Genomic DNA, 20,298 nt, shown 5'->3' with positions numbered 1-20,298 from the left:
AGAACTCCAAGTAGGGTGTAGATACGGAGCCACTAGTCATATGCGCTTACCTAGCACTATGAATTTTCAACAGCGAGATGCATTAGGAAAACACAATTCCCATTGTCTGTTTTAATCCCAACACCACCAATAACAATCTTTGCTGCAGTGTTACACGGGCAGCATTGTTTCTATTAAGCAAAGGTCTGTGATTACACATTCTTCCCATTTATATATAATGTTACCTACGCCATTTGTTTTCACTTTAAAATAAACTTTATCAGAAAGAAAACGACCAGGTTATTATGACCCGATCACTCACGCATCCCGAGCTTTAGTCTGCGTAAATGCAAAACGTTCTTTCCTGGTAAACGTTTTCTGATTTCTGTGTTTAAGACTCTGTTTGGAAGTATGTTACTGGTTCGTGGTGGGGTTGATTACTGGGACTTTGATCAAGAATGCATTTTTAAATAAACGGAGCGCTGCAAATGTTGATTATTTGGGAGAGAAAAGCAAAATAATAATTTTTTTTCTTTTAAACGCTAGAGCAGATCCTAATTCTGACATTAAAGGATTCCTAGTGTTTTATCAATACTTCTTTCTATCATCTATCAATACGGAGACACTACAAGACCTACCCAAATATTTCCCCCTTAACGAAAGATATAATGGTATGATCCATATACCTTAAAGAGCATATACCGTATTGCTTTCAGGGACTTTAAAGCTTATAGATGTGAAACCGCCATGCAATAAGGAATAAAAAAGGACAATACTGCCTGCTTTTTAACTGCCTCCTTTTTTAACACCCTGCGCAGGTGCACCTATCAGAGAAAGGAGTCCAATTCTTAGAACATGGAGCACAATCCTCTGAATGTGCCAACTGTGACAGCAATTCTTCTCTTCTCCTCTTCTGATTAAAAAGCTGGCCTAAGAAGACAGCAGGAAGTCTTTTCGACTCCTAATGGCCCGACTGAAAGCCTCTTATGTTTGGCTTTTTGATTCTTGATTGACAAATTCACTGCACGGCTCAGAGGAATGCCTCCACGAGGACAATGTCCGTTGGCTCTGCCTATTCTTGCGTGGGACTTTTCAGGGGAGAGAGAAACACAAGCGTGCATGGTTTCTGAATGCAAGTCAAATCACAGTGAGAAAGACGGGACTTTGGCGAGTCAACTACAGAGCAGTTAATTGTTTGGAGAGTACAATACGTTTATTCTCATAGGACACAAAGAACTTTCTCCCCCAGGTTCTTCAATAGCATCGTGTCAAAGTCCTTGAGCGCAGAGTATTAATGGCATCGCTCTGTCCTAGAGTGGACCCTTTGGAAGTCATCATTATAATATACATTAAACAACAGCGGTACTACAACAGAGTGTAACAATATAACGGGACTACTCATTCTTCTACACACAATACTCATCTACAGTTTCACTTTCTTTAAATGAAAAGAGGCTTTCTTCAGAAAACCATAGAGCATCGTCTCGGTTTTAACTCGCCTTTGTGTTTGTTTCCTGGTACTTAGCGGCTCTGAGCAGCCCTTTTGATAAGTCAGTGTGGCTTGGTTGATACAGTGTAACAGCTGATAGAAGGATAATAAACTCTCAAGCTCACTGCGTGAAAACGGAAGCTCGAGTCGCTAAAGCTCTGCCTCTGGGGTGCTTTTCAAAGTACCTGTGAGGTCCAAACTTGGTTAACATTCTGAATTGCAAGAAATACTACAATCTCCCTGACGTTAAATCGGGGTATGCCGACAAATAACCATTAAAAAACCCACTACATAGAATCTTTGTGATGGGCTATTAAAGGGATACTACGAACCTCATAGTGGCTCCACTACAAGGCAGGTGACTATATGGCAGGGGTGGCCCTGGCTCCCAGGAATATTAATAGCATTCGCCTCCCTCCAGATTAAAAAGCGAGAAAAATGAAGGAGCACTGTATCAAACTGCTAAACCCAAATGCATAACCCTTTGTTCTCTTTGTGTGTTCACATTTATGCCTATAATCAAGGTCTGCTGCATCTTAAGAAAATTCCCAACTATGCCTCTCATAAATCCTGCAATCATATGATGACATTTAATTTACCAGAATCCACATTATGTCTCAAGACGGGTTTAGTAATAAATAACCTAGTTTTCTGCAAAACACCAGCAAGTTAAAGTCTTTGTATGACGTTGCTGTTATTAAGTCTGTCCATTGCACAGATATTGGTATGATTAATCATGGCCTGTCATTTTTTCCCCATAACAGGAACACCTCGAGTGTTTTCACACTATTTCAGCTATGAAGTAAAATGATGAGGTCTTAGATTTGGCACAGACATCTGGCAAAAGCTCTCAAAGTATACAAGCTAAGGAGGTAGGCTAAAAATAGTCGCTTGTGGATTAGGCACATCATAAAGAAAGAGGTATAATTCCAGTGTACCATTTAAATGCTACCAGTTATGGAGAAAGGTTGGTTTGAAAGATATACTGTGTTACCTTTGCCTCCAGGTATTTTTAAGACATTTCATGCACACTTTCCACCCTATCATCCCTTGGTAACTGCAGCATTGGCAATGGTGACAACACACAAACACCCTAACATAACACCATACACTTACACATACATACATACGCATACTCAACCTCCCTCAGGCTCACCCCTGACAGGATAAGCTGACACTCACATGGTAATACTATACACTAACACAAATATATATACACACATACTCTCTCCTCTTTTTCTCACCCTTTAACCTTTCATCTTATTTTCATTTTCTCTATCTACACAGGTCTTAATGTCTTATTCCAAGGGACCATGGCAGGTAAATATGACACTTTATATATACACACTGCTAGCAAAATCACTACAAAATGTGTATATATAAAATTATACTTGGTACCTGGTCGCCACTGGTTTTCGCCCAGAGGCTCTGGCAAATGACTGACCGGCTTAATACACAGTATTTTAATATTTAAGAGGGTGTATACGTTTAGCATTGAGCTTCACCCACTTTCACCCGGCCCATTCACCACCTCAGCCCACATGTTCCCTGTCCCTAGAAGGGGCAAAGTCACAATGCATTTACATCGCAGAAGATAAATTATTTACTACAATCTACATGTAGAACTTTCTTGTAGCCTCCAAAAAACTAAATGTTTCAAAAATGAAATATAACAATGAAATTCCAAAAATTCATGTAAAATCATGGTGCATTCCACACCATGTCACAGAACTTCACTCACCTCTTCTGCCTGAGTTACCTTGGCTTGAGGGCTTATCAGTTACTGAACCTTTAATGGAAAAACAAAAAAGAGTGGAAAACATCAGAAATATAAATTAAAAAAAGAAATGTCTCATATCACTCTCACTTTTGTTGTTTGCCTCAAGTGCTTGACCAAGCTTCATGAACATCTTAATTTGACAAAACACAATGTTTCCATGTGTAAGGAGCTGAGGGGAGCACTGGTTTTAATTAAATACATGTTCAAGACATCTGTGGACACCAAGCATCTTTTGGATGTTCATTCTTTAGAATTTATCGGAGGCAGATTATTGCTGTGAGCAAAAGCAAGCACTTGCCTTGGTGCACACTGCAATGCTCAGAAACTTGAGGCTCCTTCACACCCATGGGATCTGTTTCCACCACCCAAGATGGAAGTTTTCATCACCATGAATTAAAATAACGTGACAGGAGCCTCCACTGCATCAAATATGTTCAAACAAATATTTACCATGGGCTGCAACACGCTATGTTGTCGCTCATGCATCAAGACATCTCAAACTAAAAAGTACCATTCACTCAAACATGCGCTTACCTCATCTCTTCTTACTACGTGTCCATTTATTGTGATGATTGTGATTGAAAATGTTGGGACGCTGGTGGAAGTGAAACTAATTTGGTCCCTAACAGGGACAAGTTGTGTGTGGGAAACATGATAAAGCAAAACCAATACAACCTTCCCACTCTTATATTATACGACGTCGCTCTTGTACCTGAACATACAGGAGTCTTGTTTTGAACTGAAGATCCACTGACAGGTTTGCCATCAGGGGTAACGCACCAGCAGTATCCAGTATACGTGTGGCACTGCACCTGTTCCAGGAGAAAACAGAAATCTTTATTTTATAAAAACATGCCAATAGCTACACTCCCAGGACCAAGCGTCTCATGGTATAAATGAGGTTACAGATTCACACATGGACTCCCTACGGTAGAACTCTGGATGAATAGTAAATTCAACATTAAGACCATCTGCAGTGTATTTGATCCATTTCATGTTTTGTTTTTCTTTAAAAAAAACAGACATTTCCAAGTGACCCCCCCCCCAAACCTTTGAACGGTAGAGTGTGTATATCAAAATTATTCACCCCCCCATAGCAAATCAGGTTTATTGTCAAAATATGCAGACTTTCAGCTGTTTGCAATGAACAAATCAAACAAAAGCAATGGAAATAGCTCAACACAGCAAATGCTTCAAGTGGTTTCCCCAAATCCAACCGAAAATGCAGCTTATACAAGGAACAGGATACAAAAAAGATACTGAAAGCACAGAATGTTCTTAGGGACACTGTTTGAAGCATAGTTCGCAGGTCCAAAGTTAAAGAAATATTGGTTACATCACGTGGACAGGGCAGCAAAAAGGAAGCCATTAATGGCTGCAACCTGAGAAAAACCCTCGAGTGACTGGAAAAGACCAGCAGCAAGACTTGGTGGCAACAAGCACTGAGGTTCCAGTGAACAGAGTAAGGTGCAAACTAAATGCGGAACCCCACTACTTTTTTTGACCCAAAAGCACAAGAAAAGCCGGCTGCAATATGATCAAAATCATATAAACCACAAAAGTTTTGTGGATTTTGTTCTGTGGAGTGATTAAACAAAACTGGAAGTTGTCGGCCCAATGGATTAGCGGATTTAGACGTCATGCCATCTGAAGAAGCTGAAGCTTGTGTGTCATTGAACCGACCAACAGGACAAGGATCCAAAGCATACCTCAAATTGCACCAAGGCTTGGTTGCAGAGGTTGGATTTGAACAAGGAGGTTGCAGCACGCAAACCCAATATTACTGAACCGGAGGCCATTGCTCATGAGGAATGGGCTACGATTCTGCAGGAACACCGCAAGAAGCTGGTGTCTGGCTATGCATCTCATTTGCAGCTAAAGATGCTTGCCATGAAGGGGTTGAATAATTTTGTGACTGGAGAAGCCATTCTAAGTTGCGTTTACAGTTGAATTTGGGGAAGCCCCTTGAAGAGTTTGTTGTGTTGAGCTATTTTATTTGCTTTAATTTGTTCATTGCAACCAACTGAAAGTCTATTTTTGGGGGGGTGTATAGGTATATATCTATACAATTTTCTCTCTCGCATGGTTCCACCTGCTATGCTGTATGTAATACTGTACCTTCATAACCCTAAAGCACATTTAGTTTTATTCTGAGAAAGAATTTTCTAATTGTGTTAATTATGTTGCATAATGTTTGGGTTAAACACTTAATCATGTGAAAAGTAGACAGTGATGGGTTATAGCCATAGATACCAAAAAAAAACAAACCATTAAAAGTCTGTTTCTTATATGATTAAACCTTCAAATTAAAAAATACCTACACACACACACACACACACACACACTGGATATAAAAAGTCTTCCCACCTCCTGTTAAAATGCCAGGTTCTCGTGATGTTCAAGAATGAGACAAAGATAAATCATGTCAGAACTTTTTCCACCTTTAATGTGACCGATAACCATACCTCCTGGAGAGGTATGCCTATAACCTGAACAATTCAATTGCAAAACAAACTGCAGATGCAGACATTTTCGTAGAACTCAAAGTCAGGTTGTCTGAGGGCCAGTACAGCCCTGTCCAGATGACAGCCTCAATACAGGGGGCATAACACTGGCGGGGAAACCCATTGTATTCCTTAATCCCCTCACCTGATCTATTGTGTACCTCCCGAGCTGATGGGATTTGGGGTTGGGTTCCGTGTACATTGAGAACGTCTGTTAAAGGAATGTTAATAGAATTAAGGATCTATATAAGTTCTGTGTTTGTAATAAAAGTTGTTCTTGTTTTACTGCACGAATGGTGGTCTGACTGATCCGTGGATAGCAGGAGCTATCCGTATGAGGGTACTGACTGGTGATTCCTCAGCCCTCAAACAGTGGTACCCAACCTTGGGTACGGTGACCCTGTAACACATCCCAACATACCTACACCACCCCCCCACCATACCTACACAGCCCCTCGCATACCACCCAGGCACACCCACACAGTCACTACACCAACATGCCCAGTCACCCACACAGTCACTACACCAACATGCCCAGTGACCCGCACAGTCACTACGCCAACATGACCAGTCACCAACCCAGTCACTACACCAACATGCCCAGTGACCCAAACAGTCACTACACCAACATGCCCAGTCACTACACCAACATGCCCAGACACCCACACAGTCACTACACCAACATGCCCAGACACCCACACAGTCACCACACCAACATGCCCAGTCACCCACACAGTCACTACACCAACATGCCCAGTCACCCACACTGTCACTACACCAACATGCCCAGTCACCAACCCAGTCACTACACCAACATGCCCAGACACACACAGTCACTACACCAAGATACCCAGACACACACACACACACAGTCACTACACCAACATGCCCAGTCACCCACACAGTCACTACACCAACATGCCCACTGACCCACACAGTCACTACACCAACATGCCCAGTCACTAACCCAGTCACTACACCAACATGCCCAGTGACCCAAACAGTCACTACACCAACATGCCCAGTCACTACACCAACATGCCCAGACACCCACACAGTCACTACACCAACATGCCCAGACACCCACACAGTCACTACACCAACATGCCCAGACACCCACACAGTCACTACACCAACATGCCCAGACACCCACACAGTCACTACACCAACATGCCCAGTGACCCACACAGTCACTACACCAACATACCCAGACACACCCACACAGTCACTACACCAACATGCCCAGTCACCCACACAGTCACTACACCAACATGCCCAGACACACACAGTCACTACACCAAGATACCCAGACACACACACACACACACGCAGTCACTACACCAACAAGCCCAGTGACCCACACAGTCACTACACCAACAAGCCCAGTGACACACACAGTCACTACACCAAGATGCCCAGACACACACAGTCACTACAACATACCCAGACAGACACACACAGTCACTACACCAACATACCCAGACACACACACACACACACAGTCACTACACCAACATACCCATACACACAATCACTACACCAACATACCCAGACACACACAGTAACTACACCAACATACCCAGACACACACACACACACACAGTCACTACACCAACATACCCATACACACACAAACATACCCAGACACACACACCAACATACCCAGACACACACCAGCATACCCAGACACACACACACCCAGTCACTACACCAACATACCCAGACACACACACACCCAGTCACTACACCAACATACCCACACACACACACACACCCAGTCACTACACCAACATACCCAGACACACACACACAGTCCCTACACTAACATACCCAGACACACACATGCAGTCCCTACACTAACATACCCAGACACACACACAGTCCCTACACTAACATACCCAGACACACACACACACACACAGTCCCTACACTAACATACCAAGAGACACACACACAGTCACTACACTAACATACCCAGAGACACAGTCACACACACACAACTCACTTACCATTGGGAAGCCCAAGCTTGTCACTCAATAATAATGCTACCAACTGCATATGGGCACTTCAACGAAAATTACTGTGTAACCAATGGCTTAACTTAAGGCTCCAAAGAAAATGTATAAACCAAAGTAGTAATGGTATTTGGCATTATAAAAACACAAGTAACTGTCACTTTTCACACTGTTGAAAAAATATAAGACGTAAAGTATCCCAAATTGAGCTAAATCACTTAGTGTCGCAGACATGCATGTGGGTCTACTATCCTTATTGTGTGACAGGCTTCTCCAACCCAACACACAAACCACCAAAAGTTTCTGATCAAAGGTTTCTGCTCAAAGGTTTCTGCTCTATCATAAAAAAAAATTACTTGAAAATAAGACGCTATAAAATTTCAGAGAAACAAAGACATCCCAAGGCATCTCGGGTCTCTATTTATGAAGCTTCCTTCAATCTGCAGCCTGAATTCCATTGGTTTGACAGCTGGCCCCACGATCTCCCTAAGGTGGCAAAGAATTTCCAGACACTTTATGTTGCCTTTCATAGGGTCTGAATATTTTACATAAGATGTGATCTTCATGTAATTACAATCACAGCAGTAAGTGTTTGTCTTGGGTCTGGCTCACTTGCAAGGCAATCATTTCTCGTGAATGCCAAAATCATATGAGGTGTGTCCAAGACTAACAGCATTTTTCACATGTTTGCTCCTTGTCCATCACACCAAAGTTGATATATATTTGGGTTCCCAATACATTTTAGTGTGATATATGATTTGTATAACAGTTCATGTTTTTCAGAACAATTATTATTCTATTATAGAACCCATGCTATTTCTGGCAAAACATTTTTAGTACAGTTTCATTGGCTTACAATAAATATGATCATCAGGTGGCAAGAATGCATGAAGACCTGATATAGTAAAATAATTTAATAGCAAGCCATACTTTCTGCCTATTTTTTCCATCTGCCTAGTACATTCATGGTTTGTCACACATTAACTTCTACCACTTCTATTGAAATGATGTTCTACTTGGATATCTAAAAACATTCTCAGTGACGTAAACCTTCCATAAATCTAAGCCTCTGACCTTTTAGTTTTAGACTATGGCCTTTTGTTGTAACCTCTCTCCTCCTTTGAAATAATCTTTAGTCCTGTGTATTTAAATATTTCTATCACATCCCCTCTAACTCTTCTCACCAAGTTATACATGTAGAGACCCTCTCTCTCAGAACATCTACATCCTTCTGGAGATGGAGTATCCAGAACTGTACACAATACAGGTGAGGTCTGAGATCTCTGCTACTAATGCCACTAAGCTACACAACAGAGGCTTGCCTTTAATGTCTACATTTATGCTCCTCTTGAGTCAAAGCGCCCCTGCTATGGAGCCCTGATACAAGCACTGAAAACCTTCAAATGCGTAGGGTGACTATAAGTGTGAAAAGTTTATCCTTCAACAGTGAGTGGCGGTCCCACCCACGAGGAGCGAACAGTCTCCTGGCGCAAACTCAATATCATTCCCTCGGCATGGAAATGGCATTGATGAAGAATTCTTAACATGTCATTGCTTTGAACTTCAAGAGCATCAACCTTACTTATCAAGTCCATGTATTTATTGCTTGATAAATGCAGGTGGATAAATAGTAACACAGCTATGATCAAATATATTTTGTTATAATTTTTATTTTAATTAGTTCACAATACATTGCGTTACACAATTTCATCTAAAGGGGAGACCACCGCAGCCCCAAACGCTTATGTAACTTTGCATTTTTTTCAATGTTGGCCCAATAAAAAGTTATTCATTTTACCAATTTTTTCACAGGCTGGTACATCTATATCCATCTTACTTATGATTATTGCTGTGATTAACAGAAAAACCCGTGTGACACCATTAGTAATAACTAAAATAGACTCATATGCCGTTAATAAAAACGTAATGCAGCATTGGGTCTGTAAACATCCACGTACAATTTTCACAGTCTTGCGTTTATTGGATGCTTAAGATGCATTCAACCATAGTAAACTCTGCTGAAACATTTAGGCATACATCCACTACTCTTATGACAAGCCAAATAACTATAGCCAAGCCAAGGGGCCTCAAATATTCCTGCTTGAACCACGGTTTTCTCCTAAAACTTAAGGGGGAAGGTAAAAACCAAAAAACAAACAACGGATTTCAGATGTTCCCGCTTTAGGAGGGACAGTATCTGTCTCCTCCCCTGATCTCCGTCTTTTCTAAGCACACAAAATGTTCGCTGGGTATAAGGGTATCAAAAGGGTTCTACCGGCCATAAAGTAACACTAACACGTGTAGAAACAGAAGGAAATGTGTAAGGCAGGGGAGCTATAGGGGAATGATCTCAGAGTCAACTAATTTGTGAAAGGACTTAACTCCCCATCAGTAGATCATGCCCTCTACATGCAACATTATTTTTAGTTGATGTCCCTTTAAATGCAATACTCTTAAAATAGATGTGCACGCTGGCACACAACATCGGCACATATTTTCAGATCTAAGGTTAGCTCAATTGAAGAATTCCTAAGCATGAACACAATGATCACATGAACTTCATCAGCCTCTGTACATTATATAATAGGAAACATACAATATGTCAGGGAAGATATGAACCACTTGCCTAATCCAATATGCTATGCAACTTCAGACTTGTTTGATCCCTGATTTTACTTTATGTACACATCTTGATCATCACATTAAATTGTTATACTTTATGAAAATCTTTCCTGCATGGCAAATTTATGGAATTGAGAAAAAAAAAATGTTTTCCATATGTCATGTTACAGGCAACACAAAGCAAAAAAGTCATGAACAAGTCATGAAGCTTTTCAAAAATATACAGCGAACTATATAAATACATATATGTACATACACTATATACCATTTATAAAAACTACTTAAAAACCTGGCTGCAATGCTATTGCAGACAACTTCCATGTCCAAATATATGGTAATGTTACCATTTGTACACTCATAGCTGTCATCAGTCTCAACAAATATCCATACCAGCAATTGTCCCGCACGTTTTATACGCACAGAGCTTAAAATCAAACAGTGCGCATCCGGAAAAGAGACATTAATGGGGTATCCCTTGGATTCTTCCAGTTCTGCCTGTAGCTTTATTATTCAGAGCTAATTACTAGACCTCGTGGGCAGGGTTTACTCTCTAGGCATGGGAGTGGCATTTGCCCACACACATCCTAAGCCGTTTATGTCTATTAGGGCTATCCCCTTTATTTAGCCATTCGGCTTTCCTAACACTGACAGCTATATGTAAATGCACGAAAACACAGAAGGCAAAGGCTGCTTCGGGGAGTGGACAAAAGATCTTCAAACCATAGTGTCCCTACAGCAATACAAATGACGCGCAACCTCAGGACCATACAGTCTAGAGCTATATTGTCTTTATTTACAACAATTACATGAGTTACATTTGTTCTTGGAATCCCAGCACTGCCATACAAATAAGGTAATCCAACTCTAAAATGAAGTCTTCTTGGTACACTCCAGCAATGTTTAAAGACCCAAAAAGTCTTAGCGTGCCAAAATTTCATTCCACTGGTTAACTCAGCTTCTTCCCAGTTTAAGAATGCTGTACGTAATGTTTAAATCAGGCTGGGTTAAAAAATCTGTTTTGCCCTACCCTCTGAGGATGTGTGTTGGTGATCAGCAGGGAATTGTCTGTGGTAACAAGATGTGGAAATACAGGGAGTAGATGCAGTATAAAACCCCAAAACAATAACAGATTCTTGTATCGTATGTGTAGATTAGAAGGTGTTAAAGAAGGACAACAAAATGATGAAATATTGAGGGCATTACATGTTATGACAATACAAAGCACTATTTTTTTTCCAAAAGAGGCTAGCAGTCGAAGCTAAAGTTGGTCTGACTGGAAAGACCCATGGGAGAATGCATACCTTGTCGTACATTAACATTAAAAGGGTATGGCAGCCGACGACCAGTGATCTTTTCAGCAAAACACACAATGTGATCGATGTGAACCAAGAAGCCAAAGCTTTGGGTGGTATTGTGAAATGGGTGGATTACGGCCCTTGTCAGGTTGGCAAGTGAAAATTGGGGTGATGGTTGTATACCACAAGATGTCTTATCAGTGTCGATTGCTGTTTGGTCACTGGAGAAGTTTAGATATTCAAGACAAAGAATATTCTAACACAGTGGCAGTCAGGTGTACCCGTTAATGGACATTTCCAACAGAATAGTGCTTCATGTCACAAGGGTGAGTCTGTTCATTAATCACTCCATGAACATGACACTAAAATCAGCTTACTGCAGTGGCTTGCTGGATCAACAGATAAGGTGGGACAAGCTGTAGATATCTACAGCCAACTAGACTACTCCACATCTCATACAGACCAGCCACAGATGAACTAATGCTGTGGGCAAAAGTAGGTTCTTATCAATACTGGGGAGGTGTTACCAATATTTAGCAAAAAAGTCATCCACAACTTGACTTCCAGTTCCATGGAAGGCACAGCCCATTGGTAATAATCTATATGACCAATGAATACATAAAAAGGCATTATTCTATAAAATAGATACCGCCATTCAAACCATGAATCTTATGTACCCTAGAAAGAGAAGCTGGAACATAACAGATATATCGATAAAGTATGGTGTTTTATGCCAGCTATTTTGGGGAGATTTTTATTCCCATATATTCCATCCTGATCTCTCTCTTGCTGTGGAATACGCAAAACATTTTCTTTTCTGTTCTCGAATTTGGATTCTTAATAAACGAAGGCAACGCTGAGTACAAATCACTACAACTGCAGCATTCATTCTCAGAAAATCTCACATTTTCCTTGGAGGCACATAAATAATCATATCTCCCACTCAGAAATGCCGGACTGTTTGTCGAGCGAGCCCCAAACTGGACAAAAATATTCCCTTTGTCACCAGCTCAGCGAGACTTGCCGCTATAACGTTGGGTTATATAAACAGTGCTGTGCACCTCGCCATATATCACCGGCGTTACCCTGTCTGCGCAGAAATGAAGCCTTTCCAGAAATCTGTCTGTGGTTTTAATCCCGTGGTGTTGAATGGTAAGTGATGGGTTACGCATGCTGAAAAGATCCAGGAAAAGTCCCAACTCTGAATGTGTAATGGGCCTGACGGGTATATTTTAAATATAAATCTCTCTAATATCAACATGCTTGTCTAAACCAGACAGAAAACCATACTAATTACGACAAGCTCTCTAAAGCATCACCCGATTTAATTGCTTGTTATACAGAAGCAATTTCCTTAAACCTACAAATTGCAACCCATTGAATCTGTGGATTTAGATTGTAAGCTCTGTGGGGTAGGGACCTTTCATCCCTATGCATACATACTATACCCACAATAATGCTAACCAGCCAAGCTCTTCCTGGAGCAGAAGCTCGTTGGGGTTGGACCTTCATGATGTATAGTGACGTCAAGGAGCTGAAACACAACTCAACTGAAAAGTCTCCTACCTACAAGCCTGGGCTGGCTATCTGGCACACTACGTGAATGCCCGGTGGGCCACTAGCCGACAGCACCACACACTTTATTGAAGTAACAAATGTTTCTGCAAACATTACTAAGGCAAAACTTTACACGATACAAGAATTAATTAAAGGGTTTGGGCATTTTAACAGTACTAGGAATTAGGATTCTGAATTTAGTGACAAAGGTGTCAAATTTGGCAGAGTAGGTGAACCAACATCTTCAATTCAATCCACCAGCAACCTCACACAGTTTCCTACATGCTTTTCATTATACGATCTGTATGCACCTGTGTGTTTTTCTGAGGGTGCAGGCAGGGAAGGAGAGGTCCGGAATAAAGAAACCAGGTCTACAAAGCAGGTATACAACCGTACGAGCGACTTGTCAAATATATTGCTACACAAACTCAGTCTTCCGGGGACCGGATGCTGCTTAGGTTTCAGTAACCTTTATCGAAGGAACACACAGGGCTGATCTCTTGAGCTCCTCTCCCAGATCAAAAGGAACATCTGGACAGTATTCATAACACATGCCAACAGAGAAACCACTTCTCAGAGAAAACATTGTATCGCGGTGATTACTGTGGGTTACGGAGCAGTGCAAACAGGCAATGTGTAAAATAAACATATCAGGCTATTAGATTATTTGCAGATTTCGGCCGTGGTAGGTTCCAGATGTGTACCTGAAACTGTATTTACTCAAACATTAGGTCTGAGCCATTCTGGGAACGCGTCGAGTGGAGTCAGCGCCAGGTTGGCAGTTTTCAGTAGAGAAACCCTGCCAAATGACCCAGTAATATCAGGACTCAGAAAACACGTTCACCACCCGGGATCCCTCAAAACTCCAAACGCATGGTGGCCAAGTCATGAGAGGATCTAGTTCAGATCTGGCTGCAAACATTCTGTACGGCTGAGTGTGATCAACGTGCTCCTATTGGCCGAGCCAAAATGTGATCGGACTACTATACCCCCAACATTCCACAAAGCCATCTGTTTAAGTAGAATCCCACTTTAATAGGTAAGCAGGGGGCAGCTGCAATTGAGGACTATTCTCCAAAACCACAGACCTTGATTGATTCCCCAATTCAGTACACTGGAGAGATCTGAGGAGCCCCCTAAACTCAATAATCTCTGTAAAAGTTGGACAACGTGGCATTATGGTGGGGCAGATAGACGATATAAGACAATTGTGGCTGTCAATACAGAACAGGACAGTTGGGAGGTATGGATCTCATAACGATATTTCAAATACATATTGTTATATAAGTATTGTATTGAAAAGGCCGTTTAAATAAAGTGGTAAACCTAATTTTGTAAAAAGAATAACAAGCCACTTGGCAACAGATGTTCCATTTACAAAATTACACATTTTACAATTTTACACTGTCAACTGGGTGTGCGTTATGAAATGTTTTTAGCCATTTGTTGACAGTGGAAAGGAAAAAATATTTACATATTAAAAACCACGTACCTTCATACATGATCAATGCAGTATTTTGTCTAGAATCCTTTGCAGCAGTAACACTACGTTCTGACTTATGAAGCTTTATGGAAATTCCAAGTTGTTCTTTTTCAGTCCTATATGACTTCAGAACTCCAAATAAAAACAAAATTAAAGAAAAAGAACCCCCTACCATTTCTGCTGAAATAACAACTGTCTCGGGGTGAACAGGCAGGTTCTCTGGGTCAACTACTGGAGCTGGCTCCTTCATACTGATTATTATATGATAAGTGTTGCCGGACTGTGGATAACTGGCACTTTTGGCACTTTAAGACAGACAACTCTGATGTTGACCAGTCTAGGACTAGTACTAGTCTTACTAGTATATCATATTAGATCTCCTCTTACTGCATGAGCCGGTAACGTTACCCTGGAACTTATGGATGTGGTCATGTTGGGTGGCAAGACTGTGTCAACCACTGTGTATTATGCTAGCGTGCAATTTGCTTAAAATAATAAAAATGATCTTTTTTAAAAAAATATATACCCCCCCACACACATAAAAATGGGATTTAAAAAAAAAACTGCATAGGAAATTAAAACTACCCACTGAAAAACTTGTCGCTATTTTTAAAACTGGAAGAAAATTCTCACTTGAGTAAATGTTCCGTCCTCGTTGCACTCTGGAATAAACACGGCTTCCTGAGGTTTTTTAGCTTGTTCAAGAGCTTGAGTTCTTTCCAAACGACACTTACTCTGGCCGGCATCTGTGGAGAAGACACAAACACTTGATGAGCTTTTTATTTGTTAATATACCATGAGGCTGTATAATAAAACAGCTGACCGTATAATATAATCTACTTCCAAGAACGCAAATGCCGTGTACCCACAATCTAAACCCTGTGGTTTAGAGGAGAGTTTTGCTGCCGACAGGTAGAGAAGCTTTCTATGGTCATTTTGTCCCACACGGCACCTAAAAATGTGTTAACGATTCAAGAGAAATAGGTGAAAACCAGTCTGGTCAGAAGGCTAAATCTTCAGAAACAGTCAAGGCTGATCTTGGTTCGTACTCTATGTAAATGTTTGGTAAGAGCGTCAAGCAATTTCTTCTGTCTTATTTCCCTACTCCAATGTTCTGCACCAAGGTTGTGAAAAGGACGCTTGTATTTTACCCCTCACACATCCCTAAAAATTAGTAAACATAACTTTTGGGAACAGATATAGATCCTTCAAAGGTCACTCATTTTAGATATGAGGGACTTTACAAGTGTGAATCATGTAAGCTTAATTACCATTCTTTTTTACAAGTGTCCCACATAGTGAAACACTGAGACAGAGGCTGTTTCGTCATCAGTGTTTGGAGAACACATTTTAAAGATGATATAATTTTTTTTTTAAAAAACAGGAGATAAAGTATTGGAGTCAAGGAGCAACCCAATGGGCTGCCACTGCAATGGTTTACAAATCGGAGGTAGATGAACATTTTCTTGCCTTTGCACCGTCCTCGGTGAGACACGCTGAGGGCAGCGTCCTTGCACTTGGCTCTCTGGTAATCACACATGGATTCGTAGGTCCGGCCGTCTGAAGCACAAACTGGTTTGGGTTGTGACCGGGAACAGTGAGGATTGCACTGAGGATCCCTATCCCGGTCACTTATTAAAAACTGAAAGAGAAAAACGTAGAAAGGGATCAATGCATGTAAACAGTCTACTGAATCCGCAATCATGGACGTCTGCGGGATTTATTGCTGAAGGGGAAAAATATCCCCCCCAACCTTTCCCCTCTCCCACCTCAATAGCTCCTTACCTCATCCCAATTGCCTACCTTTGTTGGCTCGATAGAGGGGTTTCCTGATGGGAAGTTACTGTTAGTTACCCATTAATTGGAATAATTATATGAACAGTAGTAGTACAGACCATCATGAACGTACGCAACACAAACTTTAGTTTACAGTAAACGGGGTGGCAAAGATTAGCCACATCTACCCTAGTCTAGATTGTAAGCTCACAAGAGCAGGGTCCTCTTCTACTTTTGTACCAGTTAGTTATTGAGTGTGATTTTAATTTATTGCACTGACTTTGTTGTAACAGCACTATGGAATCTGCTGGTGCTATATAAATAAATGTAATGTAATGGTGTTCAGCCAGCTGTAGTGTCAATCCATAATGATATAAAAGCTAACCTTTGACAGTCTAGTTTTACTCACTTTCCCATGATGCTTAACATACCAGACCAGTCTGAATCATAGGAGCTGGAGTACGTATTGCAACTTAGCCGCAATACATACTTAACATAACGCAACCTTGTGTCTGTAGCCTGCAAACTGTGTCTAAATGATGCACTTTGAATAGTCTAGTTTAGTTTTTTATTCAATTTCATTTATAGATATTTAACATGTTACAAACTTAAAGTAACTTTTTGTTCTTTTAAGTTTGTAAAAGTCCTGACGAAGACTTAAAATTCTAGGGGTCAAAACATACGTTGATACATTAATATTAAATGTGTGCCTTGGTTGTGATATGTCCGTAACAGATAACATAATATTCCAGGATTGGAATAACAGATTTTGCACTTAAACAGTTTAATCCTCCAATGCTGCTTCCTTTTTTACAGCTAAAACGTGGATGGCCAGATTGAGGCGTGAAAGATTTGTACAGTTTGAAAATGCTGATAAACACCGATCGCTGGATCAGAACCCTGTGCTGAAGGATTTATTCTGCTTTTGGAATTCTGAAGTAAAACATCCTTAGATGGAATTATTAGTACTTGTTCTTGGGCAGCTTCTCAGGTCATTTTGACCTCTCTTTGCTCCCAATTCTTTGCCATAATCCATAAAACTGTTGAAAATGAATCAGAGAATATGTTGGTCCATATCTCTAGCAGAACTGTTGACATATTAATTTGCTTATTGAAAGCATACATTTCGGGTAGTCTATCTGATAAGCTCTGTATTTTACTATAAACCACACAGAGAATTTGTAGGATCAAAATGTATATATGAGAGCCTACAAAATGTAGGAATTGGATTATCCAACTTCACAATGACGACTAAAAAATTAAGATAAACCGTGCTGTTGTCCTACACGAATAAGCCAAACGATTTAGAGCCCCTTGGAATCATAAGAGTGGTATATTTTCTGTCATTTTTCTCCATGGGTAGAAGATGGGAAAACATTGGTGCCAGCTGCGCCTAGTGGCTTCAACACTTCAGAATGCCTGGCATTATACATACAAGCAATGGACAAACTGTGGGGGGAACTATGGATCTTCCTGAGTTTTTCAGTATGACTGGAAGGTATTCTCCATGCCTCCAGCTGGTGGTCCTTCCACAACTACAGGACAAACTCTTCCATAAGCAAGACTGGCCCTAGGACTTCAAGTTTGTTCTAGTCTCCTAGATACAATGTTTCGGATTTCACCATCCTGTACGCATCTGTTTGTTAAATAGGAAAGTATCTCAAGGTAGCACCTCCTACCAGGAGCCACCTCATTTCACTATGCTGTAGGGTCTGCTCTACCCATCAGTTTTTGCCAAGTTGACTGCTACTGTATAACGATGACTTGCAGTCAAACAAATGGACGGTCCCAAACTCTCCTCCACTTCCAATGTGCATGGAGTATGAAGGGACAAAGATTTCCATAACTCCAATAAACACCAGCCACGGTCCATGACATATGACAGCCAACAATGTTATACCCAAAAATTATTTTAAATAAACATTCAGCCTGGTGGACATGCAAAAACTACTCCAAGTAATTACATTTTACAGTTTCTCCAAACTTTACCACCAACCACGGTGGATTTGTTTCATAACTTGCTTTCTTCAAGAAAGTGAAAGTTTGTGAAAGTCAGGGTTCATAAGACTCCTGCCATATTTACAACACAAGCGGCAGCTGTGATTAAAGTCATACTTGGTATTTTACACAATATATTTGATGTGTGCTCTTTAATCATGGTATTTGTGCATAAACACTTAGCCCGTGAAATCTCAGTGAACCTCACACATGGTTAGTTGGGTTGACATTGTTCTTAACACCCTGATGTAGATGAAAACCGTTTTTCCGTAAACTGTTGCTAGCTGCATACCCAACAGGCAAACATGACTCAGAATCATAATTAGCACAAGGTGGATGTTGTTCACAAAGCTGTCTGAAATATTTTCAAAATCTGAAGATAACATTTAATTTCTTACTCTTAGGAGCCAGACATAATTTCATAATGTAGATAGATATAAATGTTGTTTAGAGATTAAGCTAAGAAAATCTAATGTATCAATGATGTCATAGCATTAAGCATCTAATAGAATTGGAACATATTTTATATGTTGGTACATAATAGAAGGATTCTATTAAGCCATTGGCAGGGTTCCAAGGTAGGACACCCATCCTTCAGCCTTTACAATTAATACCAATGCAAGGAGGAAGCAGCAGTAAGCACAGCCTCCCGTAGCCCATGACAAGTCCTCAACTTTGTCTAGGTCAATGGAGCATATCTCCAGCCAAATAAAAAGCTCTTTCAGGTCTTCTTACGTATTTAAAATGGGTGTATACGTTCTTTGCAGGATGAACGCACCAAGCTAGATATAGGATAAGGCCAGGTACTAAGGAAAGTACTCAGAGGTTGGGCAGACTGGATGGACCTAATGGTTCTTATCTGCCGTCCCTTTCTATGTTTCTATGGTTGTGCCTTGTAATGTAAAATCAAGTCTGTGAGATAAAACTCTCCTGCCATCTGCTCTTGTAGTGAATAAATCCTAGTGTTTAGGTTTCTTTTGTTGTTAATTCAGTGATAGGAGCAGTGACGTATTTTGGCCAAAGAGGCAAGTGTTCCCCTTCTTCAAAATGGAAGGGGCAGATCACCATCTTGGCCACCTGGCTACAGAGGATATTTAATATCCCCATTCAGCGAACTTAGAGTATGGAGGCACGTGATGCAGAACATGGAGCACCAGGATAGGACAATCTCCAGGCACTCTATAGTGATGTTGGCAGTTGCAGAGGGTGAAGCTTGGGGTCCTGCCCTGGGTCACCGCCAGAGGTAAAGATGTATCTAGCTAGAACTGGGCCCCCAGCCAACCCTTCAGATCTACCAGGCTGTGGAGGACCTCGTAGGGCAAAATAACCTTATATTATACTTGCATTTGAAAAATAGTTTTAGATATAAATACTAGTATTTCACTGAGGAATGTTAATGACTTGGTGGAGAAAAACAATATTTATCATAAAAGAGCCCTTGTATGGAGCTTAAAGAGGGTCCATCACCCGGTGCATACCGATATTTGGAAAGCTATCATCCCACTTTAGAAATAAGCTGGAGAGAGTGTACGGTCTTCTGAGCCGTTTAAATCTTCGTTGTTCAAGGGGCAGACCCTACTCACAATGCTTCCGCACATGTAAACAATACTGGCGCTTGTTGTTTCCACATTTCCATGCGCTGCCAGGTTTCCATACAATGCAGGGCTTGTTTTTTGTTGGCTGTTTTATGTAGTGAAACGAAGGTGGCACCAGATACATCACCAAATATTTCAATGGCATTTTCCGCATTTGACAATCCCTCTTCACAAAGGCACTTTATCACATTTATAGACATGTTCA

The 20,298-nt window shown here is 40.9% G+C and overlaps 1 protein-coding gene across 1 annotated transcript in view; it reads right to left on the bottom strand.

Moving 5' to 3' along the window:
- LOC149284692 (SPARC-related modular calcium-binding protein 1-like) overlaps positions 1-20,298 on the bottom strand; it is a 62,089-nt gene that overhangs the window by 19,795 nt on the left and 21,996 nt on the right. Inside the window, exons 2-5 of the mRNA XM_089496317.1 lie at positions 16,195-16,366; positions 15,358-15,470; positions 3,961-4,060; positions 3,210-3,257 (exon numbers count right to left, since the gene is read on the bottom strand). Coding sequence (XP_089352443.1) covers positions 3,210-3,257; positions 3,961-4,060; positions 15,358-15,470; positions 16,195-16,366 — 433 coding nt within the window. The remainder of the gene's footprint in view (positions 1-3,209; positions 3,258-3,960; positions 4,061-15,357; positions 15,471-16,194; positions 16,367-20,298) is intronic.

The sequence above is a fragment of the Sceloporus occidentalis genome, unplaced genomic scaffold, assembly GCF_023333645.1.
Source record: "Sceloporus occidentalis isolate IW3139 unplaced genomic scaffold, rSceOcc1.0.p SCAF_89, whole genome shotgun sequence".
Lineage (NCBI taxonomy): Eukaryota > Metazoa > Chordata > Lepidosauria > Squamata > Phrynosomatidae > Sceloporus > Sceloporus occidentalis.
This window is presented reverse-complemented; position numbering and strand designations above follow the sequence as displayed.